Source organism: Schistocerca nitens, chromosome 1, assembly GCF_023898315.1.
Source record: "Schistocerca nitens isolate TAMUIC-IGC-003100 chromosome 1, iqSchNite1.1, whole genome shotgun sequence".
NCBI classification, from domain to species: domain Eukaryota; kingdom Metazoa; phylum Arthropoda; class Insecta; order Orthoptera; family Acrididae; genus Schistocerca; species Schistocerca nitens.
The window spans coordinates 1,015,932,398-1,015,953,834 of record NC_064614.1 but is presented as its reverse complement, the minus strand read 5'-3'; the positions used below and the strand labels follow the sequence as shown (position 1 = coordinate 1,015,953,834).

General features: G+C 43.4%; 1 protein-coding gene across 1 annotated transcript in view; it reads left to right on the top strand.

Annotated features, from left to right (window-relative positions):
- LOC126221264 (regulator of G-protein signaling 11) overlaps positions 1 to 21,437 on the top strand; it is a 289,957-nt gene that overhangs the window by 170,471 nt on the left and 98,049 nt on the right. The window contains exon 11 of the mRNA XM_049942176.1: positions 7,147 to 7,422. Coding sequence (XP_049798133.1) covers positions 7,147 to 7,422 — 276 coding nt within the window. The remainder of the gene's footprint in view (positions 1 to 7,146; positions 7,423 to 21,437) is intronic.

The window sequence follows — 21,437 nt, the reverse complement described above, 5'->3', positions numbered from 1 at the left end:
AAAATTAATCGTAGTTTTTGTTTTTGCGTAAGTCCTTGTGTAGGGCGGCTTCCAAGAGTAAATTTTCCGTGTAGAGAAATTTATTTATGATTAATAGCTTGCGGTCTCAGAGTTTAGTGAGAAAACCGCACACCAACTGTTAGTGTTACTTTATTCTCCTTTGGTATATTTTCAAACTCAGCAGCGCCATTTGAGACTTTATATCTATTTTATACACAGTACGATATTGCTAGGGACAGTGCTTGTTGTGAGCGGACACAAGGAGAGTTGGCTGCTGTCCGTAAACGGCTGGAAGCTGCGTTGGCTACCGTCGACAAGCTTCTAGCTAATGCTCAAAGTTGCGGTGACGTCGGGGCGCCAGTGACGAGACCTGCGACACCTTCAGTGTTACTGAAATCCCGTGGTGGTCCGGACGTCACTGCGGCTTCCGATACGCAACATCTGACCGGTCCGTCCTCACTCCAGAGTGGGTGGCAGACGTGTCACTGGAAGGCGAAAGAGAGAGTAGGCCGTTCCGATGGCTCCCTGCGTCTTAGCAACAGGTACGAGGTGCTTCCCAGAGTTGATGATAACTCTGAGCCAGCACGGGATGCCTCTCCTGTTGGGTCAGCGGTAGATTTTCCTGTCCAGTCCGGACAAGTACAGAGGGTGGGCATGCTACTCATTGGGAGCTCCAATGTTAGGCGGGTGTTGGAGCCCCTCAGGGAGATATCAGGCAATGCGAGAAAGAATTCCAGTGTAGATTCGGTATTTTTGCCGGGAGGTCTCATCCGTGATGTGGAGGAGGCCCTGCCGGCGGCTATCGAGCGTACTCAGTGCAACCGGCTGCATGTAGTGGCACATGTCGGCACGAATGACGCCTGCCGCTTAGGTTCTGCGGCCATCCTCGCCTCCTTTCGGCGGCTGGTTGATTTGGTGAAGGCAAATAGCAGTGCACGCGGGGTGCAGGCTAAGCTGTCTATTTGTAGCATGGTACCCAGGGTTGAAAGCGGTCCTCTGGTTTGGAGCACAGTGGAAGATCTAAACCAGAGGCTGAGACGGCTCTGCGACAGTACCGGATGCGAATTTCTCGACCTCCGCTATCGGGTGCAGAATTGTAGGGTTCCCCTTAGTAAAAGGTGTCCATTTCATTTTCATTGAAAAAGGGGACATTTAAAATAAATTAGAGAAAAACCTGGACCAATGAAGAAAAAAAAACAGGATATAAATGTTGTATTGACTAAATTTAATACACATACAAGTTTACCTTTACAACGTGCACTCAGATGATCCCAAATCACTTTTTGCAGTTATTCTGCCACACTATCACCGTACTTTTCACTTTTATGTACTTTATCAAGAAGTGCAATTTCGTTTGAAATTGTATCATAAAAGTCAGTACACGATACACCATTAAAGTGTGTTTTGACAATGAGCAAGACCCTCACTGTTTCAACTTTCATTCTGTTTTTTTTTTTTCATCTGACCACAAAGAAAAAAATTTTTCAAATGTATGTGAAATCTTATGGGACTTAACTGCTAAGGTCATCAGTCCCTAAGCTTACACACTACTTAACCTAAATTATCCTAAGGACAAACACACACACACCCATGCCCGAGGGAGGACTCGAACCCCCGCCGGGACCAGCCGCACAGTCCATGACTGCAGCGCCTTTAGACCGCTCGGCTAATCCCGCGCCGCTGACCACAAAGAGTTCACTAACGAAAACACACGATCCACAGCAGCATTTGATCCAGGAATTGCCAGACAAAACTCCACCAAATGAATCATGTTTTTCATGTTAATGTTTTTACTTTTGAAATTAGCAAATATTTTACATCACGTTGCACTAACACTTTCTTTGTCTCCTTCTTCACTTTTTATGAAGTTCTGTGCACATGAAAATTCATCGAACACTACGTCTTCATCAACAGGAAAATTTGGCACAATACTTTTAACAAAAACACTCAGTCCTGAATATCCTTCCACTGTAGCTGCTCCTTTTCAGTATTAACCCAGTCAAATGCTTTGAAAGGTGTGAGAAATGGTAAACACCATTCTTTAATATACTCAATGCAAGAGTCATAGAAGATGTCAGCATAAATATGAAATTGTTCTACAGTAATTTCACCCACTTCTTCCAGCTTTCTTAGAGTCTCATGTACAAAGGATGTGAGAAATCTTTCAGATTCTCTACATTGTAATTTGCCCAATAATTTGTTTATTTCTTGATAAACTTCCACTATTGTGATTTCTTGTTTCTCAATACATTTAATTGTTGTGGAGAAAGGTTTTAGCTGGCTAACAAGAAAATGTAGAAGAACAATAGACAGAGGGTTATCAAAGAATTGTTTAAGGATAGCAGGACACTTATCAAGGGAAATGAAATATGATTTCAAAGCAGGAAATATCACTACAATTCTTTCCAATGCTGGTAGCAGAGATAGCCACCTTGTATTGCTGTGCCCAAGTACAGTTTTGTATTCAGTTTCAGTAAACTTACAGAATGATTTCAGAGATTCAACCCTTACTACGTACTTACTTGTAAATGCTGGTATATTTTGTTTACAATTAACTGGCAGTCGATGGGTAGGCAATCTGAGCCAGTTTGTAAGGAATTGTGTACCACATGTGCTGGACAAACAACACCTACTATATTATTCACTGTGTTCTGTTGCAGTTTATAGATAAAATTGTTTTTTCCTTTCCTCTGCTTAACACCAAAATTGGTGTTAGTGTTGTCTGCAGAAACTGCAATCACCTTTCCCTCAAGATCACATGTCTTTAAAACCTCCAGGACATAATTCTGAAGTAAATCTGAAGTTTCTCCAGCTAAATTAACCAATTCGAGCACTTTCACCGTGATGCCATTTTCAGAGTGAAAATACCTGATAAGGAGAGGAACCAGCTTCAACTCCAGATGATTCGATGTATCAATCATTACAGAAATGAATCGAGCACTTTTCAGTTCATTTAAAACTTGCTGACCTGCATACGGTGCAATAACATTTGAAATGATTGCATTACATTTTGTGTGTCCACATGTGAATTTAGGATTGAAAAGTTTTTTAACAACTGTTGTAGTACAGTTCATTTACTTACAGCTATGGTTATGCATTGCACTGGGGTATAAAAACGTAGCTTCTTGTGCTGCCAACTGCCTATCCCTTTCTGTTACTGATTTTAAGTTTACATAGTAGTCTCTCACGCATTTATTTGCTCTTTTCGTTTGATCAATCATGCGATGTTTCTTCGTCTTAATGTGATTCACAATGTCAGACCTTCCACCATGACCAATAGCAAATTTTGATCTGCACAACGTACATTCTACAGTTTCTCCACTACCAGTGATAAAAGGAAACTCACTTTTTTATATTGCTGTTAAAATTGCACTTTCGTTTTGACATAATGAAACAGTGATTGCACAGTGCAAAACATGGTGTGGTGACGAAAGCCAGAGAGCAAGTATCAGTGGTGTAGGGTATCTCTGGACCGAAAGGACGGATTCAGTGGATCGATTTAGAAGAGAAGAATCTTCGTTGTTATTCGTAACCTATAGTACGTTTAAAATTACTTGCGATTTTTGACAGTTCGGTACATGTCTGGGGTATGCTGAAAGTCATCACACGCTTCCTAGCGTAAATAATTGCGTAGTTTATAGCAAGTCAAACGACCAGTAGCGTAAAATACTCCAGCCAAGCGGAATCATAAAAAACGGGACATTCGAGCGTCCCCCAAAAAAAACTTTCGGAACAGCGGGACATTTTGATAAAAAACGGGACCCTACCTTAATAGGTAAGGCGTGCACTACACGCAGGAAGCGGCTACTAGGGTAGCGGAGTACGTGTGACGAGCACATGGGGCTTTTTTTTTTTTTAGGTTAGAGGACCCAACCCCTGAGAGCAAACACGATTTACGTGTTAAATCAGCCACAGTGACCTCAAAGAATCTTGGTCCTCGCTGACCAGAGATAGAAGACAGTAATATGATTTTAGTAAACTGCAGGAGCATCCAAGTTACGGTTCCAGAATTAGTATCGCTTATTGAAGATTATAATGCACAGACTTTATTAGGAACAGAAAGCTGGTTGAAGCCAGAAGTGATACGCCCGCATGGCACCACTCTACTGGTCGACGCCGTAGCCAAAGTCTTGCTTCATCAACAGCACTCCCACCATCCACGTACTGCTTCCCACGGAGTGCATCTTCTATTCGGCGACACAGATGGAACTCGGAAGCTGCGAGATCCTGGCTGTAGGCTGAAAGAGGAAGAACAGTCCAATGAAGTTCTGCAAGCTCCTCTCTGGTGCGCAAACTTGTGTGGGGCCTTGTGTCGTCACGGAGAAGGAGAAGGTCGTTTCCGTTTTTGTGACGACGAACTCGCTGAAGTCGCTGCTTCAGTTTCCCGAGGGTGTGTGCGGCCTGGCCGCGCGGGATAGCCGCGTGCTCTTGGGCGCCTTGTAACGATTCGCACGGCTTCCCCCGTCGGAGGTTCGAGTCCTCCCTCGGGCATGGGTGTGCGTCTTATCCTTAGCTTACGTTACACTACTGGCCATTAAAATTGCTACACCACGAAGATGACGTGCTACAGACGCGAATTTTAACTGACAGGAAGAAGATACGGTGATATGCAAATGATTAGCTTTTCAGAGCATTCACACAAGGTTGGCGCCGGTGGCGACACCTACAACGTGCTGACATGAGGAAAGTTTCCAACCTATTTCTCATACAGAAACGGCAGTTAACCAGCGTTGCCTGGTGAAACGTTGTTGTGATGCCTGGTGTAAGGAGGAGAAATGCGTACCATCACGTTTCCGACTTTGATAAAGGTCGGATTGTAGCATATCGCGATTGCGGTTTATCGCATCGCGACATTGCTGCTCGCGTTGGTCGAGATCCAATGACTGTTAGCAGAATATGGCATCGGTGAGTTCAGGAGGGTAATACGGAACGCCGTGCTGCATCCCAACGGCCTCGTATCACTAGCAGTCGAGATGACAGGCATCTTATCCGCATGGCTGTAACGGATCGTGCAGCCACGTGTCGATCCCTGAGTCAACAGATGGGGACGTTTGCAAGATAACAACCATCTGCACGTATAGTTCGACGACGTTTGCAACAGTATGGACTATCAGCTCGGAGACCATGGCTGCGGTTACCCTTGACGCTACACCACAGACAGGAGCGCCTGCGATTGTGTACTCAACGACGAACCTGGGTGCACGAACGGCAAAACTTCATTTTTTCTAATGAATCTAGGTTCTGTTTACAGCATCATGATGGCCGCATCCGTGTTTGGCGACATCGCGGTGAACGCACATTGGAAGCGTGTATTCGTCATCGCCATACTGGCGTATCACCCGGCGTGAAGGCATGAGGTGCCATTGGTTACAGGTCTCGGTCACCTCTCGCTCGCATTGACGGCATTCTGAACAGTGGACGTTACATTTCAGAAGTGTTACGACCCGTGGCTCTACCCTTCATTCGATCCCTGCGAAACCCTACATTTCAGCAGAATAATGGACGACCGCATGTTGCAGGTCCTGTACGGCCTTTCTGCATACAGAAAATGTTCGACTGCTGCCCTGGCCAGCTCATTCTCCAGATCTCTCACCAACTGAAAACGTCTGGTGAATGGTGGCCGAGCAACTGGCTCGTCACAATACTCCAGTCACTACTCTTGATGAATTGTGGTATCGTGTTCAAGCTGCATGGGCAGCTGTACCAGTACACGCCATCCAAGCTCTGTTTGACTCAATGCCCAGACGTATCAAGGTCGTTATTACGACCAGAGGTGGTTTTCTGGGTACCGATTCCTCAGGATGTATGCACCCAAATTGCGTGAAAATGTAATCACAAGTCAGTTTTAGTAGAGCATATTTGTCCAATGAATACCCGTTTATCATCTGCATTTCTTCTTGGTGTAGCAATTGTAATGGCCAGTAGTGTAGTTTAAGTTAGATTAAATAGTGTGTGAGCTTAGGGACCGATGACGTCAGCATTTTGGTCCTATAGGATCTTACCACAAATTTCCAAAAATTTTGTGCGCCCGGGCGGCACGTGGGAGATAGGACAGGTCTGTGCGACCTTGTAGCGACGTGACAGCTTTCTGCTTGTAACGCACCTCCGTTACAGACGCCATTTTGAAGGCTACGTATAGCACCGCTACCGATCCGAAGCTTATGAAACTACAAGGGCTGAAACGGGAATATTCCACGATGCCCCACAACAAATACCGCATTTTTTTTCAACCGAAAATGGACCATTTGTTATTGAACACCCCTCGTAATTATTCACTCTTTCCAAGTTTAGGAGCGGTCTCTTAATCACACCTAACGTGTGAGTAACTTATACATTTTCATGATCATAACCATGAGAGAATCACAGCCCAGCTAGCTGAATATATGCACTTGTTCCAGCACGCTATTCTCGATTATATGAGCTCTAAGGCGTTCTTTTCTAGAAAGGCGATAATTTTAATCTTCTTTTGGGTCACATTTCGGTTATGTTGTTTTTCCATCTTATGTAAGAACCATACAGTTCGGTGTAGGTTGTCTTCTGTATTCGCCAGACCACCTAATCATTTGCAAAAAAGGTGTGAGTCAAATTTTGTACATCACCTTTTGCAGTTTATTGACAATGTAATTTATACAAGGTGGTCAGAAAAAATCTGGAAAAGCTTGTAAGGGTGTTACAGGGTAGGTTGTATTGAGAAATAATTGTTAAGAAAACAGTTCGGTACTTTGCGCCGTTTCCGAGTTAATTTGCCTTTGGTTCAGGTTCGATTGTTACTACCTTCGTTTGTCCAATTCTTGAACCGCTCGGTCGGTGCCTGACGAGTCGCTTGAATTTGAGCGCGCCACTGCCTGATTGGCTAACTTCAGTGCTAATTAACTACGAAGAGGCGCAACCTATGGATTTTTTTTTTTTAGTTATTTCTCAGCACCACCTACCCCAAACATCCATTTAAGTTTTCAGACTGTTTCTGGCCACCCTGTATGTATGTTAAATAGTGTGTTTCCTTGTGTGAATGTTCTCGTTCCTTGTGTTCCTCCATCTCGATCGTTAAGTGTCATATCTTACAGAAAAAGAATTTTTTTTTTTTAATCAACTGCACGCAGTTCGGATCATGTGTAGCTAATACGTGAGATGCTTGCTTGCTGGCAGGTTCTTCGGGTTCGGTGGTCCAGCGAAGAAGAAATCTTCAACGTGCAACCCTCCGAACGTGGCGCTGCTGCAGCAGCAGATGGCAGCGGCGGGCGGCGGCGGCGGAGGCGGCAGCGTTGGCGGCGGCGGGGGAGGGGTGTCGCTGGGGCGGCGGCGCGGCAGCGAGCGCAGCCTGTCCGGCTCCGTGCACGAGCTGGTGGCCGCCGGCGTGCGCGAACCGCCCCCGCGCGTGCCGCACTCACACAGCCAGTCCAACCTCAGCGACATCCCCTACAGGTACCATCACTGCAGTCCTCTCCACCCCACATGCTTTTACCGCGTCCCTAAGTCTGAGATTGTTCATGTATACCATGTTATTGTCAGAGAGCATCAGTGAGCACATTATTTTTAACTAAAATTTTTTAAATATAAATTTGAGAAATGTTTCATAAAGGTGAGAATGCAGGTTTTCTCGGCGTATTTCGATTATGAAGTGTTTTCGGGTTATCAGCCGAGTAAAGCTGTCGTCCTGCAGCAACGTTTCCACAAGTTTCCTATTCGCCATCTTCTGTCTGTCTTCTCATGAAGATGACGAGTAGGAAACTCGTCGAAACGTTGCCGCAGGACGACGGCTTTGCTCGGCTGATAACCCGAGAAGAATTTATCATTTTATTAATGTTTCCTGGAGAATATTTTAATCGTGCACTGTAATGTTTTTTATCTTCAATCGGCCTGTTTATACGAGGTATATTCGGAAAGTAAGTTCCGATCGGTCAAGAAATGGAAACCACTGTGAAAATCTAATAAAGCTTTGCACATATGTGTTCGACAGTGTCTCTAGCATCCCTGTCGGTTGCATCACTTCGCTTTTTTCAGTTCTGAGCGCATGGTGAGCGCATAAAGATGTGTAGAAAATAGTGTCTCCCGCCAAGTATGAGGTCCTGGTGAGAGATTTCGCCTGATGTTATGCAGCCCACATTACAGAACTGTCATGCGGTTACTACTTCGTGACAATTCTCGGTCGCAATCTGCAGGGGCAATGAAAATTCTCCTTCAGCGATTTCGATGGGACGTGTTTGACCACCCGCACTACAGCCGGTAATTGGCTCCCTCTGTGTTTCACCTCTGCTCACATTAACTACTGGCTATGAAGAAAACATTTTCGCACAGACAACGCGCTAGAGATGACCGTAGAGACTTGGTGGGAAGCACAGGCGGCTGCCTTCTATGACGAGGGTATTGGAAAGTTGGTATAACGATGCGACAGATGTCCTAGCTGGAGCGGCGACAATGTGGAGAAGTAGCTGGGAGGTGAAGCCAACTGTCGCAAATAAAACATTTCTGATTTTCAATGTAGTTTCCATTTCGCGACTGATCGGAACTTACTGTCTGGATAAGCCTTGTACTTAGTACCGAAACCCGTCGTCATTTGAAAAATAACGGTGTGACTTTACACTAAAGCAAATATTTCTCAACTGTCTTTGTTGCTGTTCCAATATCTGTTGTTGGTGTTGCTGTTGTTATTGCATTCGCTGTTCTACATCTACATGATTACTCTGCAATTCACATTTAAGTGCTTGGCAGAGGGTTCATCGAACCACAATCATACTATCTCCCTACCATTCCACGCCCGAACAGCGCGCGGGAAAAACGAACACCTAAACCTTTCTGTTTGAGCGCTGATTTCTCTTTTTTTATTTTGATGATCATTCCTACCTATGTAGGTTGGGCTGAACAAAATATTTTCGCATTCGGAAGAGAAAGTTGGCGACTGAAATTCCGTAAATAGATCTGTCCGCGACGAAAAACGTCTTTGCTTTAATGACTTCCATCCCAACTCGCGTATCATATCTGCCACACTCTCTCCCCTATTACGTGATAATACAAAACGAGCTGCCCTTTTTTGCACCCTTTCGATGTCCTCGGTCAATCCCACCTGGTAAGGATTCCACACCGCGCAGCAATATTCTAACAGAGGACGAACGAGTGTAGTGTAAGCTGTCTCTTTAGTGGATTTGTTGCATCTTCTAAGTGTCCTGCCAATGAAACGCAACCTTTGGCTCGCCTTCCTTGAGAATTGTACTATTTATCGAGTAATCGAATTCCAACGGATTTCTTTTGGAAGTCATGTGGATCACCTCACACTTTTCGTTATTTAGCGTCAAATGCCACCTGCCACACCATACAGCAATCTTTTCTAAATCGCTTTGCAACTGATACTGGTCTTCGGATGACCTTACTAGACGGTAAATTACAGCATCATCTGCGAACAACCTAAGAGAACTGCTCAGATTGTCGTTGTTGTCGTTGTTTCAGTCTGTAGTGTGCAGACTGGTTTGATGCAACTCGCCATGGTACTGCCACCTGTGCCAGTCTTTACATCTCCAAATAACTACTGCAACCTACATCCATTTGACCCTGCTTACTGTGTTCATCCCTTGGGCTCCCCCCAGCGCTCCCCTCCATTACCAAATTGACTATTCCTTCACGCCGCGTCATGCGTGCAATCAAACTATCCCTGCTTTTACCCAAGTTCCGGCATAAGTTACTTTTTTCTCCAACTCGATTCAACAACACGTTCGCATTATTTACTCAGTCAACCCACCTAATCTTCGGCATTCTTATGCAGCTCTACATCTCAAAAGCTCCTGTTCTCTCCTCGCCTGCCTTGTTTGTCATACACATTTCACTTCCATGCAAAGCTACACCTCAGGCAAGTACCTACAGAAGCGACTTCCTAACACTTAAATTTATGTTAGGTATTAACAAATTCTTTTTTTTTTCAGGGATAATTTTAGTGCTATAACCAGTCTGCATTTTACATCCTCTCTGTTTTGGAGATCATCAGTTATTTTGCTGTCCAAGTAGCAAAACTAATTTACTGCTTTTACTGTCTCATTTCCTAATCTAATGTCTTCAGCTTCACCTGATTTAATCTGGAAACACTCCATTACTCTTGTTTTATTTATGTTTATATACATCTTATAACCTCTTTTTGAATACACGACTGATTTCATTCAACTGTTCTTCCAAGTCCTTTGCTGACTCAGGCAGAATTATAATGTCATTGGCAAATGTCAAAGTTCTTATTTCATCTACCTGAATTTTAGATACCTCTTCGCCGGCCGGTGTGGCCGAGGGGTTCTAAGCGCTTCAGTCCGGAACCGCGCGACCGCTACGGTCGCAGGTTCGAATCCTGCCTCGGGCATGGATGTATGTGATGTCCTTAGGTTAGTTAGGTTTAAGTAGTTCTAAGTTCTAGGGGACTGGTGACCTCAGATGTTAAGTCCCATAGTGCTTAGTGCCATGCCAGTTACCTCTTCAGATTTCTTCTTCATTTTCTTTGCTGCTTGCTTCCTTCTGAACTACTGCTTCCCTTTCACTTCTTTCGACTCGTATACCTGCACTCTGGTTTCTGTGTAAGTTGTAAACAACACGTCTCTCCCTTTATTGTATCCCTGCTACCTACATAATTTCAAAGTCTCTATTCCTATGGACGTACTCGAAAGTTCTCTCTAAATATATAATTTTTATAAGTTATATCAACATGTTCTCTAGATGTTAATATGATCTTGTATTATCCCCAGAATACTTGAGAGGACTCTCTGCCGTGCTATAACAACAAAATATATTTCAGTCAGTACTCTCACAAATTGTTTCATTGCTATAGTGGTTCACTGTCAGCAGTCGTATATGAAATATGAGACAGATTAAACAAACACCCAAAAACACAAAATAAAATTTTAAAGTGGTATCACAAACACTTGACTCGAAAATTCTCTTGCATTCTTGGACTGTCTACATAATTGTTCACAAAGACAACGGCCACTGTTCGTGATGGCTTCCAAAGTTGCTAAGGAGAAGAGAAATGGAGAGAAGTCCAGTTTCGTAGTCGTCGTACAACCGAGAAAGTGGTGACAACTGTTTATATGTCATTCTCACGGTGGCGAACGTGGAATAAAAGACCGTAAGATTTCCATATAGGTAGCAATCGATTACCGAGAAGCGCCGCTACTACGCACAGGGCAGTATTATTATCTTATTTTCGTCTCTGCAAATTTTTGCTGCAGATTCTAATTCATATGTGTGACAAGATTCTTTGAAAATGGATCACGAGTTTCACTCTGATTCCTACGTGGTGGTAGGGTTGTCTCTTCCCACAATACCTGTTCCCATATAATATGCCTTAAGCGTACCGTGTCTGGTTGAGACTGATGCAAGATTTTTACATTTCACCCTGTCCTCTCCTGTCCATGGAGGGAGGGGCGAGCGGTGCCTCACCTCAGAAGCATCTTTTTTTTCATTTAACATCACAATATTTTTCACTCAGTTCGTTTGAAATTGTTCCACGCGTTTCTGGGTTCCCTAGGGATGACTTACTGCTTATTTATTTCGTATGGCTAATAAAATACAGCAGTAAGTAAGTAGTAACACAAACAACGTATAAAAACAATGAATGGTCAATTTTACAGGCAACAAACAATTATTAGATCTAAAAAAGGAAGTAAAACACAAAATACACAAAAATACATAGAAATTATAGTAATAGTATCCAGTAATAGGTTTTTTAGAAGGAGAATAGTAGACCAGACTCATGGTTGTATGTCCAAGTCCCTCAACCAGCCAGAAGCATCTCCCTCCAGGAGATGCAGCTCCTGCATTGTGCCAGGGAATCTCCTCGTAGGGCAGTCCATTGCGATATGATGTAGAGTTTGTGGATTCCCACAGTCGCAGTTGGGTGAGTCAGTCTGTCCCCATTTGTGTTTCCAGTAATTACATCTACCATAGCCTGTTCGGATACGATTTAAAGTTGTCCAAGATTTTCTGGGAAGACCGAAGCCCTCGGGCCGTACGGTTGGGTCCGAGACTAAGTTAAGGTGATCAGGGTTAGACATATCCCATTCCCGACGCCAGGCTTCGTCGATATCATAATTGTCCTCGATCAGCTGTTGCCCTAATCTCCATGATGGCTTGCGGGACTTGAGCCTGTGGCTGGGATTCTTGCAGTCTTCGTGTAAGGGTAGGTCACGGTTGTTAGCGCACTTTTGCCATTCCCTTTTCAGTGCAGATCTTCGCCTTAGATGAGGTGGGGCTATGTTGGCCAGTACCGGGAGCCATTGGTGGGGCGTCGGTTTAATAGTGCCTGAGATGAGCCTCATGGTGTCGTTTAGCTGGGTGTCCACCGTTGCTGTATGAGTGCTGTTAAGCCAGACCGGAGCGCAGTATTCAGCCACCGAATATACTAGTGCAAGAGCAGCTGTTCTGAGAACTGTGGCGCTTGCTCCCCAGCTACTTCCAGTGAGTTTGTGTAGGACATTATTTCTGGTTTTGATTTTTGCTGCGCAATTGTATAAGTGCTCCTTGTACGTCAGAGATCGGTCCAATGTAATTCCCAGATACTTTGGGAGGGGATTGTAGTTAAGCAGCTGGCCTCTGAACTCTACGTGGGGTGCATAGTTTGCCTGTCTGTTGTTGAGATGGAAACAGGAGACTTGGGTTTTAGAAGTATTAGGTCTGAGCCTCCATGTTTCGAAATATTCATCCATTTTGATAAGGTCTTCCTCAATGATTCTTTCGGAATTGTGGAAGTCTTGATGTTGATATGTGAGAGCAATATCGTCTGCATAGATAAACTTCTTAGAAGATGTCTCTGGTAGGTCTGATGTATATATATTAAAAAGTAATGGAGCTAGCACGGATCCTTGGGGCAGGCCATCATTTAACCTATATTTCTTGCTTATCTCTCCATCTAGGTGTACTTCAAAAAATCTATTTGAAAGCATATTGTTGATTAGGGTAGCCGTTTTCTTGCAAGGAATAATGCGTTGGAGTTTAAGAATCATTGCCTCCCTCCACACTGTGTCATATGCTGACGATAGATCTATGAACACGGCGACTGTCTTTTTCTTCCTCGGAAATCCACTCTCAATATGTGTGGTAAAAGATAATACTTGATCACAGCAGCTCCGACCGGGTCTAAATCCGGCTTGTTCAATAGGAATGAAATTCTCAGCAATGGGTTTTATTCTGTTGAGAATAAGTCTCTCCAATAGTTTGTAGCATACGCTTAGAAGAGCTATAGGTCTATAGTCCACTGGGAGCTTTCCATCTTTGCAAGGCTTAAGAATGGCGACGATCTTGGTTTGTTTAAATAGTGGTGGTAGTGTTTCCGATCGTTGGATGTCATTGTAAAACTGAGTTAGCCACAGTAGAGCTCGAGGTCCTAGGTGCCGTAAGAACTCGGGGTAGACCTCATCTAAACCAGCCGCTTTACCCATTTTCATTTCTTTCAGTGCTTCTGTGATCTCTAGGATGGTAAAGGTTTTTGAGAAATTGTTGTCGGGTGTGGACTGTCGGAGCTTGGTTCTCAGTTCTTTCTTCATTTTCATAGTCTTATCCTTGTTGCTGCGTGGTGTTTTTCTCGTAAGGTTAACTATTCTGTTTGCTACCTCTTTGGGGTGTATGTTGCCACCCATACAGGTTTTAATGGAGCTTTCACCTAGGTTTTTAAGAAGGCACCAGGCTTTCTTGCTGGAGTGCTTGAAGTCCATATTTTTCATGAGAGTGTGCCACTTTTCTCGTCTTGCTGAGTCCAGGCATTGGAGAAGCTCGTCCGCAATTTCAGGATCGTTGTTTTGCGGATATGCATTATATAGGTCTATGCATTCTTGGCTCCAGCCGGGAATATAAGTTTTCCTGTAGCCTCTGGGAATGTGTTTTTTGGCAATGGCTAGGAGTAATCCCACAAAGCGGTTGTAGTTATTCGATGCGGGTGGGATCCATTGGATGTTGTGGTCCATTTCGGCGGTAAAGGCTTCCCAGTTGGCTTTGCCAAAATTCCATCGAGGTTTAGGTGTAGATCTCACTATTGGAATCTGTATACCGACATGTAGCAGGACGGGCCTGTGCTGGCTACGAGGAAAATCAGGCAAGATCTGTTTATTGCAGCGTAATGGTAGCTTTTTGGCGTCTCTGGAAACAAAGCACAGATCGGGGTTGTAGTCTCTTTTCCATCTAGCCGAGTGGAAAGTCCCTTTATCCTTTAGATCATGGATCAAGAAAACGTCTTCTATGTCCGCCCATTTCATTACTCCCTCCCCATCCTCATTGGTGTTGTTATATCCCCACTGGGTACTGTGGCTGTTGAAATCGCCCATTATCACTGTAGGATGTTGTATGTTGGAAATAGCAGAGTCATTCCATGACTGAGTTGGGGGTTTGTAGGGGTTGATGACTTCAATATCAGCATTTTTTGTTCTTATGACGTAGGCGCTTGGGTCAGTGTGTGTTTTTATATCTTGGACCTGGTCACTGTTGTTTTTAAAGTAGGTGGCAGTGCCATAGTTAGCGTGGTAAGTTGCTGCAGCAAGGGAATAGCCTGGAAGTTTGCATCTATTTTTCAACTGCTTTTCGTCGGCGCAATGTGTTTCCTGGAGCAAGACAGCATCCACTGAATGGTTGTCCAGGACTTTAATTAGGTAGTCAGATTTAGCTCTACTCATTCCTTCTACGTTGAGTTGTAGGATTTTAAGGACATCTCCAATGTCCTTGGTCAACGGGTTCTGAGAGGAACCGGTGTTTCGGGTATTCGCGTTCATGTCTGTGCTGATTCTGTAAAGCTGGGAAATCCTCACAGGTCCAGCAGCCAGATTTGTAGACTATTTAGCCGTGATAAAAAATCACGTTGCCCAGGGTGCACCACGGGGAGGCTAGTCTACATTGCACCCCACTTACTGTTTATAAGTAGTGAGTTATATGTGTAATGTGTACCATGTTTGACAGCGTGTGAGTTGACCTACGCTTTCCAGAGCAATGCTGGAATATACTATACATATCCACACACATACATACCATGTTCAGTTAGCCATATTGACACTTAAATTACACAGGCTCAGATTTTATTCGTTACTTTCGTTGTGGTCCTCAGTACAGTTACCCAGCATCCTTCTTCATGCCTATTTTCACAACTCGTGTGGCCACAAATTCACAAGCTTATTCACTTCTGCCCCCTCTCCCTGCACACCACACATACGCAGCGTACAGACCTTCGGTTCAATACTCTAAGATATGAAAAGAATTGCTTACCGAGACACCATGCACGTCACCGTCTGAAGTGCTACAGAGGCAAAACATTGGACTATTTGGTACTGTATATGTCTGACAAATCGCATGCACATGTGCATTAACTCGCATTACTCGCCTAAAAATCGGAAATGAGTTGACTTTATTGATCACTAAGCATCATTCTCGATTCGATGTAGTCAACATCAGCTCCGCCCCAAAAGGCACATAATTCGCGTCCTACGCCCAGAAGGATTGCTGGCCGACCCCGCAATTTGAGGAACCCTAAATAGCTCCATGAAAATGTTATAACAACCAACCCTTTCAGCCTTAGAGGTAGAATGCAGTCGTTTCCACTGTTCGTTTCCTGTTCCTGTTAATATTACTCTTAGGAAAGTGCTTCTTCCCAACAAGACTTCTTGTAAGTTTATCTCCAACAGGTGATCGGAAACAGCTGCTTTCGTTGACAGTCACTGAGAAGTGGTTCTTACCAACTGTTCTTAAAGCAGCACTATACAATTCTCAAAAAATCTCGAAAAAGTCATCTTTAGAGATTAGAAGATTTTGGAGTGATATTAAGAACAAAACGATCAGAGGTTACTGTAAACTAGCAGCATTGTCACCATCAGCTGGGCGCGTAATGTAAAAGTCTTATAGTTGAGAAATCATTGGTTCAGATCTCACTATTAGCAATTTTTAATACTTTTATGTAAAATCCATAAATTTTTACAAATGGAAACATTAATTAATAAATATTGTCATATATTTTTATAAAACAACACGTTTTTAATTTCAGTAAAACATCAAGCAGTAATAAAGTACTTTTTATTTCTAAAGACAGAATAGTACCGTTCATATATTTATTTCATTGAACAGTAAGACATTTCGCATGCTTGCATCAAATTTTAATTTTATTTTACATGACCGATAATTAAAATAAAAGTGTTCTTTTTATTAAAAATTGTAATTTTATATTTATTACTTAAAATTCCCGTATCATAATGAGTACCGAAGTAAAACAGAAGAAAAAAATAATTGCCGCAAATGCAGCTCGAACCAGCGACTGCATGGGAACAAGACTTCCTATGCATTCTTTTCTAACAGCGACTGCGTTAATAATCTAGAAATGTTTTGTACTTAACAGTCCCCAGAAATTGTTTAATTTTCGAATGCATATTTTCCAGGTTTTTTTATACACTGAAGCGCCAAAGAAACTGGTATAGGCATGTGTATTCAAATACAGGGATATGTAAACAGGTAGGCCGGCCAATGTGGCCGAGCGGTTCTAGGCGCTTCAGTCCGGAACCGCGCGACTGCTATGGTCGCAGGTTCGAATCCTGCCTCGGGCATGGATGTGTGTGATGTCCTTAGGTTAGTTATGTTTAAGTAGTTTTAAGTTCTATGGGACTGATGACCTCAGATGTTAAGTCACATAGTGCTCAGAGGCATTTGAACCGTTTTTAAACAGGCAGAATACGGCGCTGCCGTCGGCAAGTCCTGTATAACACAAAAACTGTCTGGCGCAGTCTTTTAATGCGTTACTGCTGCTTCAATGGCAGATTAACAAGATTTGTTTGAACATGGTGTTACAGTCAGCGCACTAGAGAGCGATGAAGTGGGGATTTTCCCGTGCGACCATTTCACGAGTATACCGTGAATATTAGAAACCCGGTAAAACATCAAATCTCCGACATAGCTGCCGCCGGAAAATATCCTGCAAGTACGGGACCAACGACGACTAAAGAGAATCGTTCAACGTCACAGAAGTGCAACCCTTCCACATATTGCTGCAGATTTCAGTGTTGGACCATCAGCAAGTGTCAGCGTGCGAACCATTCAACCAAACATCATCGATATGGGCTTTCGGAGCCAAAGGTTACTCGTGTACTCTTGATGACTGCACGACACAAAGCTTTACACCTCGCCTAGGTCCCTCAATACTGACATTGAACTGTTGATGACTGGATACTTCTTGCATGCTCGGACTAGTCTCCTTTCAAATTGTATCGAGCGCATGGACGTGCACGGCTATGGAGACAACTTCATGAATCCATCGACCCTGCACGTCAGCTGGGGACTGTTTAAGCTGGTGATGGCTCTGTAATGGTGTGGGACGTGTGCAGTTGGAGTCATATGGGACCCCTCATACGTGTAGATACGACTCTGACAGGTGACACGTACGTATGCATCCTGTCTGATCACCTGCATCCATTCATGTCCATTGTGCATTCATACGGATTTGGGCAATTCCAGCAGGACAATGGAATACCCCGCACGTCCCGAATTGCTACAGAGACGCTCCAGCAACACTCTTCTGAGTTTAAACACTTACGCTAGCCACCAAACTCCCGAGACATGAACATTATCGAGTGTATCTGGAATACCTTGTAACATGCTGTTCAGAAAAGATCTCCACCCTCCTACGGATTTATGGACAGCTCTGCATGATTCATGCTGTCAGTTCCCTCCAGCACTACTTCAGACACTAGTCGAGTCCATGCCACATCGTGTTGTGGCACTTCTGTGCTCGCGGAGGCCCTACATGATATGAGGCAGGTGAACCAGTTTCTTTGGCTCTTCAGTGTATAATTGCGTCTTACTGCTGTAGGAAACTGATATCAGGGCACTGACTTGAAAAAGACCTGCTCGTCAGCTCCGGGATGGAATATGCCACTTATTATTGGATATATGTAATACCAACTTTAGCGTCCTCAGCAGCCAGGGCAAGAAAGATATGTTGCAATGACGATATGTTTTTTAATCTCTCCATACCACTCATTGCTGTCAATACTTGAAATTCCTTATTTAACTCGGTTTCCTCTTACGGTGCTGGCCAAGACACTCATATGGTTCCAGTGGCTTGTCTAATATTCAACTGTAATTTGAATACATACTTCCAAACATTTTGTCCCACACTGCATGCGCTTGCCACAGACTCTTAGGGAATATCATAATACGATGCTCTTGCTGGTGAATCATTCGCCAGAACTCTCTCTCTTCTATAATGGTATTCAAGAGGTGCAGATTATGTATCGGAACCAGGTTATACCCTCTCTCATTCTTACAGTTCCAAAATTATAGAAAAACACAATCATAACTCTGCATAAACTAACATTCATCTTAACCATCTATGCAACACACACAATTGTCAAACTATGTGTTCTTTGGAAACCCATGAAAACGGATCATAACTGCCGTGATAGAACGAATGGCTAACAAGTAACCCTTTGAGTGCGAGCTCGCAAAAGGCCAAAAATGCTTACGGCATTCGACGCTCCACATGCTGCCTGTCGTGCAGCCACAATATTGGCTGCTAATGGCAACTATGGCCGAAACTGGAGGTATCCAATAGTGAGCACAGCATGAGGCTACGGAGCATATTCGAACTGCTTATTCGACGAGTAATTCACAACAGTGCTACAGTGGTTGTGATGTCGATATAAAGCAGAACAATGGCAACGATAAACAAAGCAAACATTGAATTATATTTATAACAACAGTTTCTGAAGTTGACATGTCGTCATTAACAAACCCAAGGGATTTCATAGGTGAGAAAGAAGATGAAATACTAGCGTTTCTGAAAGATGACTCAGTGGAATGTGTGGTGTCATATACGATCGACTGTGCAGACAATGAACATGAGGTGTACAATGATGACGATATGTGCTTAAAAACTGAAAGTGATATTGAAACGTGTCTGCAGCCACGTAGTCCATCATCCTTGCCGGACAGGAAGCCCACAGATCCAATCTCCTGTAGAACATAGTAATGAACAATTGTTGTCCAAGGAGCAGTACTAAACATCATCATGTACACGAAAGATCATTCGCAGCATAGTGAAAAGCAATTATGGACAGATTTCAAGGGAGGACAAGACGCACTTGTTACAAAAATCGGAGTCGTCGCGTTTCAAGGAGGCTCGAAACAGTTTACAAGATGTGCATTGCGTGCGACACAGATGACAATAATTTCAAGGGAAGCCGTCGATAGTTACGTGACTTCAGACAGTGCTACAGAATTGCAAGAAGTGATATAAGGAAATTCCAAACGAAGTGGCAACGACGATACATTGAAAACTGTGGAATCGGCCAGAAAATGTCTAGATAAGATAAACAAACGCATCCCATTATTCAGTAAGGAATCTGTTTTCAGCACCGACCAATCGGGATTTGAAAAGGAAATTGGAGGTACCAAGGAAGTTTTATCAAGATCAGCTAGCATCAATGCCGTAATCCTTTCGTATACATTTATGGTGACTGTTAATCTGGATGTTAAACTGACTGGAAAGTTATTTATTGTGCTGTGAGAAGTTTTAGGTGCTCTGCTCCCAACGATTCTTTCCTGTGAGCGTCATCTTGCAAGGGCAGTAGGCATATTTACGACATAGCAAGCAAGAGTGGGAAAATGGACGTAAGAGAACGACAACTATGCTATGAGCACTGCTTTTGGCCAATAGCTGCTCAAAATAACTTGCTTTTGCTTGATTCCTGGTTTTCATATAGAAATCGTACTCTTTTAGTCCTGAGTGTATTTTCTTTCCACCGTTACAACTACAAGAAAATTCTATTATCCTCACCAGACATGTTTCGTTTTATTGAGGTAAAGCATCATCATTAGTCTACAGTTAAAGACATTTACAATTTGATTTGTTTTTAAGAGCGAAAGACAGTTCGTTAACAACGTGTCGGTTTTTAGTGATGCTGACTTCTGCTTGGTTTTTCGCCTACATCATGAAATGCCGTCTGCTTGCACGTATTTCGTGTCTTTCATCATTAGACAGTGGTACTTGTTGTCTAACTCGTCGTTGCTCTACATAACTATGCATCTCTCACGTTTTACACAGCACAGCCTGTAAGAAATGTATAGTGCTGCAGAGCAAAGAAAAATTAGTCTTCCAATATCAGTGTCTAAAGAAGGAAGACGCCAAAGACGTACTAGCAGACGGCATTTCCTGATGTAATCGAGAAACCAATCAGGCATCACGGTAAATAATGACCAACACATTTTACCGAACTGTTTTCCGATCTTAAAAACAAATCAAATAATAAGTATCTTTAATCACAGACCACTAATGATGCTTTACCTCAATTACGCGAAACGCGTCTGGTGAAGGAAACACGCATTTTCTTGTTGCTGTAACGTCTGAATCAAAATACCCTCAGGAACTGTACAGCAAGTACGGATGATATGACCACACAAATGAAAAACTCCTTTAGAGCAAATTATCAATCCTGAAAGTATGTGACAGTGCATCTCATTCTACCTGGAACCAATAGGCAATTCAGCCTGTGGATGTTTGTTTTTCCGCATCTATGAAAGATATTATCACACTATTTGCAACAACGCCTTAAAGGATAGCCAGTTTCACGATAAGTTCCCATCACCTTTCATCACACTGTTTCACCAGTACGATTCCATATGCATCTTTAAGGGTGGATAACTAGCTGAACGTCCTGCCACAGTTTGTAGCTCCCACGAAGTTCGCCTTTCATCTTGATGGTGCGAACCTTCGTGATCACTATGGAGCGCCATTTTTCTTTAGGTGACAATGGTTCAAGTTAATCGTTTGTTTTGAACATTTCTTGGATGTCGACGATGTCCATTTTGTGAAGTTTAATACACACATTTGCTCTCTGTACGTCCCGGACAGTCATTTTCTGTCAACCTCCTGATGCCCACGGTGACTGATAAGCAGCTAATATTTTTTTCTGTCATAAGTGTTGAAACAACACTTTAAAATGAGCCTTACTAAAGACTGAACTCGCAACCTCGCACTGAAGGGGTTCCTTCTAAGTAAAATCGATCTCGCCTACAACTGTTTGCTTTAGTAGTTTGTAGAGTTTCGGACATCTCGTATCGTCTCAAAACTTTATATCTGGTATCCAATCTGTATAACTTTTAAAAATGCTTGCCGGGCATCATCCAGCAATAGTAAGGCACTGGATTCGCATTCGGACGGACGGTGGCACCAGTTCGTGTCCTAGCACGCAAAGATAAGTTTTCGTGGGTTCCTTAAATCACTTCTTTGGAAACAAACGACCGATTTCTTCCACCATCCTTCTCTCGGTCCGAGCTTGTTCCTTCTCTCTGATCTAGACATCGAGACATCGATGGGACTTAAACTCCACACTTCCTTCATTTACCGAGCGTCCCCCAAACGTCTGAAGCCCCAGACAACCAACAGACTTATGAGCGTTGCAAGAGATTTGTTGGTTGACGACGGGTCGTGTCCCGTAAACACTCGATAGTAT